This window comes from Anas acuta, chromosome 7, assembly GCF_963932015.1.
Source record: "Anas acuta chromosome 7, bAnaAcu1.1, whole genome shotgun sequence".
NCBI classification, from domain to species: Eukaryota; Metazoa; Chordata; class Aves; order Anseriformes; family Anatidae; genus Anas; species Anas acuta.
Window position 1 is genome coordinate 4,904,674 of NC_088985.1, and position 7,943 is coordinate 4,912,616.

The 7,943-nt window shown below is 64.4% G+C and overlaps 1 protein-coding gene across 1 annotated transcript; it reads right to left on the reverse strand.

Moving 5' to 3' along the window:
- Positions 1 to 516: 516 nt before the first annotated feature.
- NEUROG3 (neurogenin 3) lies at positions 517 to 1,590 on the reverse strand. Its single transcript, XM_068688656.1, has one exon. The coding sequence runs from the start codon at positions 1,314 to 1,316 to the stop codon at positions 798 to 800; it is 519 nt and encodes a 172-aa protein (XP_068544757.1). The 5' UTR covers positions 1,317 to 1,590; the 3' UTR covers positions 517 to 797.
- Positions 1,591 to 7,943: the final 6,353 nt, after the last annotated feature.

Here is a 7,943-nt window from a genome sequence, read left to right on the forward strand (position 1 = left end):
GGCCGTAAATCTGCAGCTACAAATTGAGACCCCGGGAGCCCCCCGTCCCCTTCCCCTGGGGGCTGAGCGGGAGGGGTTTCTCTCCCCACCTCCTGCGTTTCTAACCGCTCCGGCCTCCCCCCGAATAGGGGAGGCTGCTGTCGGGCCGGGCCAGCCCCGAAATGACCCCAGGGCGCTGAAAATCCGGCGGCGAGGGGGTCCCACGGCCCCGCGGGGAAAGGAGCGCAGGGGACGGCGCAAGATGCGCGGGTGGGTGGCGGGGAGCTGGGGTCCCCCTGCGCCGCCCCTGCCCCCGGACCCCAGCTCCGCGCAAGCCCCCGCAGAGCCCGGCGCAGCCTCCGCTGCGGGCTGCGCGCGATTTTGGAAGCGCTCCTCGGGGAAATCAAAACGAAAAACAAGCCAACGAACCCCAAATCGCCGCGTCGCGCAGGTCTGGCCGCGACACACTTTATTCTCCTCTCCTTCCGAATGAAAAAGAAGGCGCCCCCCCCCCTCCTCCCCGGTACAAACAGCCGGACCACCGCTGCCAAAAATACTCTTATATACAAAATATATATTTGTTACGAACTATAATCAATAAATACCGATAGCGACAAATTAATATAATTTACCGTTTCCGAGTACAAAACCGTGATTTGGAGCCGCCTGCCCACCGCTCCCGGGCCAGGCCGGACCGGGGGGCTCCCGCGGGTGTCCCCCCCCCCGGTGCCCAGCGCGGAAAGTGCGCGGGGAGCCCCCTCCGACCGCGATTTGGGGCCGGGGGAGGGCAGGAGCAGGGGACAGCAGCTCCGGGGGGCTCAGAGGAAGGCGGGGAAGGCGGCGGGGGGCGCGGGGGCGGCGGGGCAGGGCGAGCCCCAGGGCCCGGGGGAGGCGGCGGGGGGCGGCGGCGGCGGGGGGGGCTCGGGCAGGCTCTGCTCGGCCAGGCGCAGGCTCTGCGTGAGCGCCCAGATGTAGTTGTGCGCGAAGCGGAGCGTCTCGATCTTGGTGAGCTTGGCGTCGTCGGGGAAGGTGGGCAGGACGCTGCGGAGCGCGTCCAGGGCGGAGTTGAGGTGGTGCATGCGGTTCCTCTCCCGGTCGTTGGCTTTCATCCGCCGGCTGCGCTTCTGCTTGCCCAGCAGCCCCTCGCTGCGCGCCTTCCCGCGGCCCCTCCGCGCCTTCCCCTTCCTGCGCGCCGGGGACGCGCCCCGGCTGCCCGCACCCGCACCCGCACCCGCGGGGCCGCCGGCGGCCGGGGAGGGGGCGGCGGGGGCGGCGGCGGGGGGGCCGCCGAAATAAGGCTGCCCTTCGCCCGGGGGGCACTGGCTCTGCGGGGCCATCCTGCAAAGCCAAGCCCCGCGGTAAGGCTCGGGGGGAGCCGGCCCCGCGGCCCCCTCTGCGCGGCCCCGGCGGCGGCTTTACCTGCGCGCCCCGGGGGGAGGCTGCGGGGAAGGAGAGGGGCCTCGGTTCCCCTTCTCCCGTGCCGAGCCGAGCCGTGCCGAGCCGTCGAGCGCGGGCAGGACAGGTTGCGCGGCCGGCACACGACTGCCGTTAGGCCCCTATATATAGGGCCGGCAGACAATGGGGATTTCCCGGCCGGGCAGCGTGTGCGCCCCCCCGCCCGCACCCACCCCTTGGCACGCTTTTATCTTATCAGCCCGCCGGGAGCGTGCCGGGCCCGGCACCGCCCGCCGCCCCGAGCCGGGCCACGAGAGAGCCCCCGACAGCTCCAGGACGATCCCGGCCCCTCGCCCCCTCTCCTCGCCCCCACCGCGCCGGGGCCGGCCCCGCGCCCCTCGCTGCCCTCCGGGCTCCGAGCGGCCGGGGGGAGGACTGGGGGGGCCTCTCTCCCGCCCCCCCCGCGCCGTCCCCTCGCTCCCCCCGGGGAAACGGGGGCCGCGTCCCGACGGGGAAGGGTCCCCCCCTGTTGCCCCCGGCAGCCGGCGCCCCTCCAGCCCTGCGCTCGGGCCGGGCCGGGCGGCCCCACGGCCGGGGCTCGGTGCGCAAAACGTGCCCGGGATTTTTGCGCACCGGCAGCGACGGGCGGCGGGGACCGGCCCGTGCCCGGCTCCCGTTGCCCCGGCGCAGGGCGGGGGGGCGCGGACGGCGAGGCCGGGGCCCCCCTGCGGAGCCCGGATCCCCCTCTGGGGGCGGGCAGGGCCGGCGGGGGGGCGCAGCCCCGGCGGGGAGCGAGCCCCCCACTCCCTCCCCAAAGCAGCGCGACGGCGCCCGCCGGGGGAACGGCGCCGCCGGGAGCGGCCGGGCCGGGCCGAGAAGGGGCTGAGGCGGCTCCCCCGGGCCGGGCCCCGCTCCCCGAGCCCCGGTGCTCGCCCCCCGACCCCCGGTCCCCGTTGCCCGGCCCCCGGCCCGGCGGTGCGCGGTGCCTCTCCGGGAGCGCGGCGCGGCGGCTCCGCTCCCCCCCGGGCGGCGGCGGCGGGCGGGGGAGAGGGGCCGGGGGGCGGAGGGGGGCGAAGGGGGGGGGGAGACGACGGCGGCCCGGGCGCCCCTTCTCGAGGGGCGGCGAGGAGGGCAGGGGAGGATGAATAGGAAGGGCCCGGCAGGTTTTTTTTGTGCCTGTGCAATTGGATGACAAAAAAATCTGGCGAGCGAGTTTCCAAGCCTCAGACTGCCCACTTCAAACGTCCTTCAAACAAAAGCTGGAGAGGGAAAGAAAGCCCCACCTGGTACCACTGTTTGCTAAAATAATAATAAATAGATTTCGTTTAATAAATAATTACAAGAGATTGTAAAGTGGAGTGCTTTGGGAAGCATTAATCATGGGGCTGGGGGCAGACATCACCTGCTGGCAAACAAGACAACTTTATTGTTAAATCACCTTCCCACTGCCACTTTCCGATAACTCCCTCCTGTTGCCACAATGCCCGGCCGGGTATGTTTACTCATAGTTAGCATAACAAGCACAATATTACCACAAACGTGATAAAAATCTCCGGGGGCACCGCGTCGGGCTCCTGCTCACACCTGTCTGAGCCGCTGCGGCGCGGGGCTGGCACCAAACGGCCCTTCCCGGAGGGGCCCTTCTGGCGTTTACATTGGCCTATTTTATGCTCCTTTATAACAGGTTTACTGCAAGCCCTATCTCCCGGCCCTATTTGTCTTATTTTATTGAAAACATATGGCAACCAGCGGAGCCCCGGCACATCCCTCGCCTGCCAGGCGTTGGAGACGTTTCGCAGAGCCGCGGCCCGGCCGCAGCCCGCCCGCCCGACGGCCGCGGGTCGAGCGGCGGAGAAACGGGGCTGGGGAGGGCGGCCCGGACCCCCACAGCCCCCTCGCCCCCTTCCCCGACCCCCACGGGCACGGCCGGGACCGCTCCGCGCCCCGCAGCCCCGGCCGCGCACGGCCCCGGGGCGCGCCCGCTGCTCCCCTTCCCCTCCTCCTCCTCCTCTTCCTCCTCTTCCTCCCGGGGCCGCGGCCCTGCCCGGAGCCCCCGGTGCTCACGGAGCCCCCCAGGGCCCCGCAGCCCCTCGCTGCGGCTCCCGGCAGATGCTCGGCAGCCCCCGCGCCCCGGGGCGAGCGCGCTGCGGGCACCCGAGGAGCGCGGATGCCGGGCGCGAGGTGCGCCAGGGGCCCCACTCCGTGGGCGCCGGATCCAAACGAGATTTCTCCCTTCCTCCCCCACGGGGCCGGCTCCCACGGGGGGGGAGAGGAAAAGGGGCAAAAAGGAGAGCAAAAAAAAGCAGGAGGAGGGCAGGGAAAGTGGCGCCGGGAGCGCGTCCCCGCCGCCCGACGGGGCGCACGGCTGGGGAGAGCGGGGCCCCCCCGGAGCTCGGCGGGGACAGCGGCAGCGCCGAGCCCGGAGCCCCGCACGGGCAGAGCTGCAAAGGGAGCTCGGAAATCCCGCAGGCACCGCTCCGACCGTGCCCCAGGAGGAGGAGAGCTGCGAGGGCGCGGGGAGAGGAGCGCCGAAGGCTCCGTCCAAGCGTGGCTCTAAAACGCAGCCTGCGGGGGCAGGCGGCTGCTGGCGCCCTGCTTTAGGGTAGAACAGGAGCGCAAGCGTTCAGACACCTGGATTATCTCTGCTTAGGAGGTGGGAAAGGACAAAAAGTGCCAGGGAAAGGACAGGGAGGCAGCAGACGCCAAGCACGAGGTGGTCAGAGGAGGATTGGGGTGGGCGATGCCCACAGGTGCCCGTGCCACCCCGTTACACGAAGGCGCTCGCCCAGGGTTCGCCTCCAGCCCCACCTCCCCGGGTTTGCTCCCCTCTGCCTGGTTCAGAGCCCCCGGCCCCACACTGCTTCACCACCAGCAAGGGGCTGCTGCTTCTCCAGCTGCACAGGGACGGCTCACGCAGCCAGTGCCTCTCCCTTGGGTTTTCCAAGCGTGCCCAAGCCTCACAGCCAGCCCCTGGCCAGGGTGCTCGGGCTGGCATCGCCCTGAGCAGCACTCCTGTCCCACGGGGCAAACCCCAGCTTCTGGCACGCTGGTGCACAACGGGGCTGCAAGGGTGCAGGCTGGGATGCTCGTCAGCTCTTTGTCCTGCCAGCTGCTCATCAGACACAGGGACTGGGCTCACCTGCTGCCCAAAGTGACCCCAGATGAGCTTCCCTCTCCACGTTGTAGGCTCTGCTGGTCAAACTGGAAGCGTTGCAGGAGAAAGCAGAGAAATCAATGCCAAGTGCCAGCCCTGTCCCTCCTCACCCTGCTGCTCAGGACAAAGCCTCTCCTCGCCTCCCTCCCAGGTCCAGCAGAAGACAAGGCGAGTCCCAGAGACAAGGGGATGGGTTCTGCCCTAGGCTGAGACCTGTGATGGATCCTTGGTGATGCGTTCATAGGAAGCCACGGCCAAACCTCACACTAAAAAGCCAGGACAGCGAAAGGCAGTGATTTCACAGCAGATAACAGCAGGGAAAGCTCAAAACGCTCCCTCACCTGGCTGCACCTGTGTGAGATTAGCAATTTGTGTAGCCAGGTGACCCCCAGCCATGGTCTCATTGCTGGCCATGCCTGGCAGCTGGGCTCAGACCAGAGCCGGGCTCAGAGCAGGGGCTGCAGCCCATGGGATGGGGTCAGGACGGGACCATGGGCTGCAGAGCCCAAGGACGTGGTCCTGCTCCAGTCTGCAGCTCTGGCACGTGGTGTTCCCCGACCCACCGATGGGTTTGGGGACCTGGGGGCTGCCTTCCCCCCACGCACACACACGGGAGGTGCTGCTGGCCTGGGTGAAGCTTCCTCGATTTTATCAGCACCTTCCCCCCAGGGGACAGAGGTGGGCTCGGGTCCCACGGGGCACCCACAGGTGGTGCTCACGGCCACAAGGAGCAGCCCCCAGCCACCACCAGCTTCCGTGGGTCCTAGGCTCCAACCCCCCCGTGCTCAGCGCAGGGATCCCCTCCCTCCCCCAGCTCTTTCCATCAATCCCCACCACGTTCCCAACATCATTTAAGTTTCTGAAGCAATTTCTTTTTTCTCTTTTTTTTTTTTGTCCTTTTCTTTTTTTTTTTTTTTAAGCAAACCATCTACCATATGTTCTCCCCTGAAAGGGGTAATTGTTAACAGATCATTAAAACACCGTGGCGAGTGCTCTGAGATTCCTTCCCTCGGTCTTACGCATTATCCCGTCTCTGTCACCCTTTCAATGCGGCTTTGAGGGCTCTGCTTTTCTAACTTCCTTCTCGGGGGAAGAAAAAAAAAATAAATGAAAGAGCCACTAAAGTGACCCTCTTCACAGCTCTCCTCCTTTCTTTTCAATGTCTTTTTCGACACCCAACAATAATCGGGGCCGGCGTGCCGCTGCCGCGGGGCTGGGGGCTGCGGGGCCGCATCCTGCCCCGCTCGGGGGGCACCGGGGTTGAAAGGCAGCGCGAGGTGCAGCGCTGCCAGCCTCACCTTTCCCTTCTGGGAAATGGGTCTACTCACACCCTGTTTTCATTATGTGGCTCAAAAGCTGCCTCCCATCCATCCCCGTCCCTTTTGCCCCTGGGGTTTGTGGAGCTGGCCCTGGGAGGGCTGCGAGGAGCATCAGCAGGGGCAGGTGTGGTCGGTGCCACATTTCGGGCTGCTGTTTTGCTGCCAGAATGAGCCAGCAAAGCCACGGCCAGCCCCAAAGGCAGGGGACTGAAAGTCATCTTCTGCAGGGCCAGGCTCCCCATCAGCGAACGCCAAGTGGTCGGGGAAGGAGAGGGGGATCCTTCAAGGCAGGACAGGGACGGGGCAGGACACCGAGTTTCCTGCAGGGCTCCAACAGCTGCATTTGCAGGTGGCTCTCAGCCCTATCACGAGGCAGGACTTCAGCCCTTCCAGCTGCAAAGACAGAGCAGAGCACGGGAACAGGGGCAGCGTTTTCATCCCAAGTGTGAGCACAGAGCAGGGCTGAGCCAGCTGAGGGGCTGGATTTCATTTTAACAAGCCCGACACCTGCTGACAGCACCGGTGGGGAGGTGCCCCCTTCCCTCCCCGCACAGCCCCTTCCCCAGAAAGGTGCGCGGGCAAATGATGGAGACAAAGCCGAAGCAGCCCCGTGTGCCCCCAGTGCGCTCCGGTGAGCCGAGGTCCATGGCATGGCAGAGCCTGAGGTGACAGCGAGGAGCTGGGGGGGAAATAAAAATATAGATATTATTTCTTGTGCCGTGACAGAGCCACACCGCTAGAGGGGGAAGCTGGAGGGCTTCCTCCCCCCAGCCAGAGCTGCAGAATTGCGGATTTCGTGGCAGAACATCACAAAAGCAGCGGTGCTGGGGTCACGCAGGGCTGTGCCCAGCTGTAACAGCAGCAAGGAGCAATTCCCACAGCCGGCCAGGGAGGCATCCGCGAGGAGGAGTTTGTCCCTAGCTGTGGAAAGCAGGGACCGAGTGGGATCAGTGATCTTCACTCTTTGTAAGACGGCAGCCCCAAGAGAGCCCAGATGGTCTGGTAAAGCACGGGGCTGCTGCGGTTTTCACGCACAGCCACATGCAGGATGAGACCAGGACAAGTGTGGGCATCTTCAAAAGGCAATTGGGTCAAAAAGCCCCATGCACCTAGCCCACAATGGCCCGGTAAACCCTACTCTCAAGTACCACGAAAGTGAACTTAAATGGTCCAAAATCGGGTACACCCCATGAGTTTCCTTGCTAAAAGAGACCGGCTCACTGGCATCCCCCAGTATTCTCCCCATTCCATTTGCCACTTAAATCCCCCTAAATTTAACCCCAAACTTCTGTCGCTTCGTGCTCTCCTGGGTATCTTGTCCTTCAAACATCCACGACACTTAAAAGACACCAGTAAAATAATAATAATAATAATTCGTTTCTCATTCCCTCCTTCCAAATTCAGCAGAGCGCTCCTGCCACCCCAGCCCCGGGTGCTGCTCCCCTCTCGCTGAAGGCCAGGGCACAGCTCTGCTTCTCCCCATTCCTGTTCCCAGCCCATTTCCCACAGCAGGCAAATTTGGGCTTCTGCACAGCCCCCTCACCCCTTCCTCCCTTCCACCAGCAGCCAGCTTCATCCTTCCACCCTGCGCCCTCCTTTTCTTTTCCCTCTTTCTTGCTTTATCCATAAATCCACCCCTAAATCCTGCCTTGCTTCTCACCTTGCCAAGCTGCGTTAGGCAGGACAGAGAGCAGAAAAACGGAGCTGCCAAAGGCTCGGAGCAGCCAAATCCCCAAGCAAACACTAGAGTGTGCTGTGTAGGAAATAACCTCCCCGCGCTGCTGGGCACCGGGAGCCCCCTCTCACAACCAGCAGCCACCGGCATCAACAGCAAAGACTCGTGGTGGTCTTTATTGGCACCTGGCAAAGCATGAAACCCCCTCAGAAATCCTTGGTGAAGGAAGGAGTCTCTGGTTTCTAAGCTGGAGACAAAAAAAAAGAAACAGAAAAGGTGATATTAAGAAAAGCAGAAGACAAGCAGCGAGGAAGGAGTGACACGAGGTATTTCTTCTTAGTGGAGTATCAGAAAGGAAGAGATTTACAAAAGCAGGATAGAAACCATCATTTTAAACAACGTCTTTGTGTGTGTGTTTTGG

What these genes read in the sequence shown, in the direction of transcription:
- NEUROG3 (XM_068688656.1), bottom strand. Translation starts at nt 1,316, where the DNA reads ATGGCCCCGCAGAGCCAGTGCCCCCCGGGCGAAGGGCAGCCTTATTTC.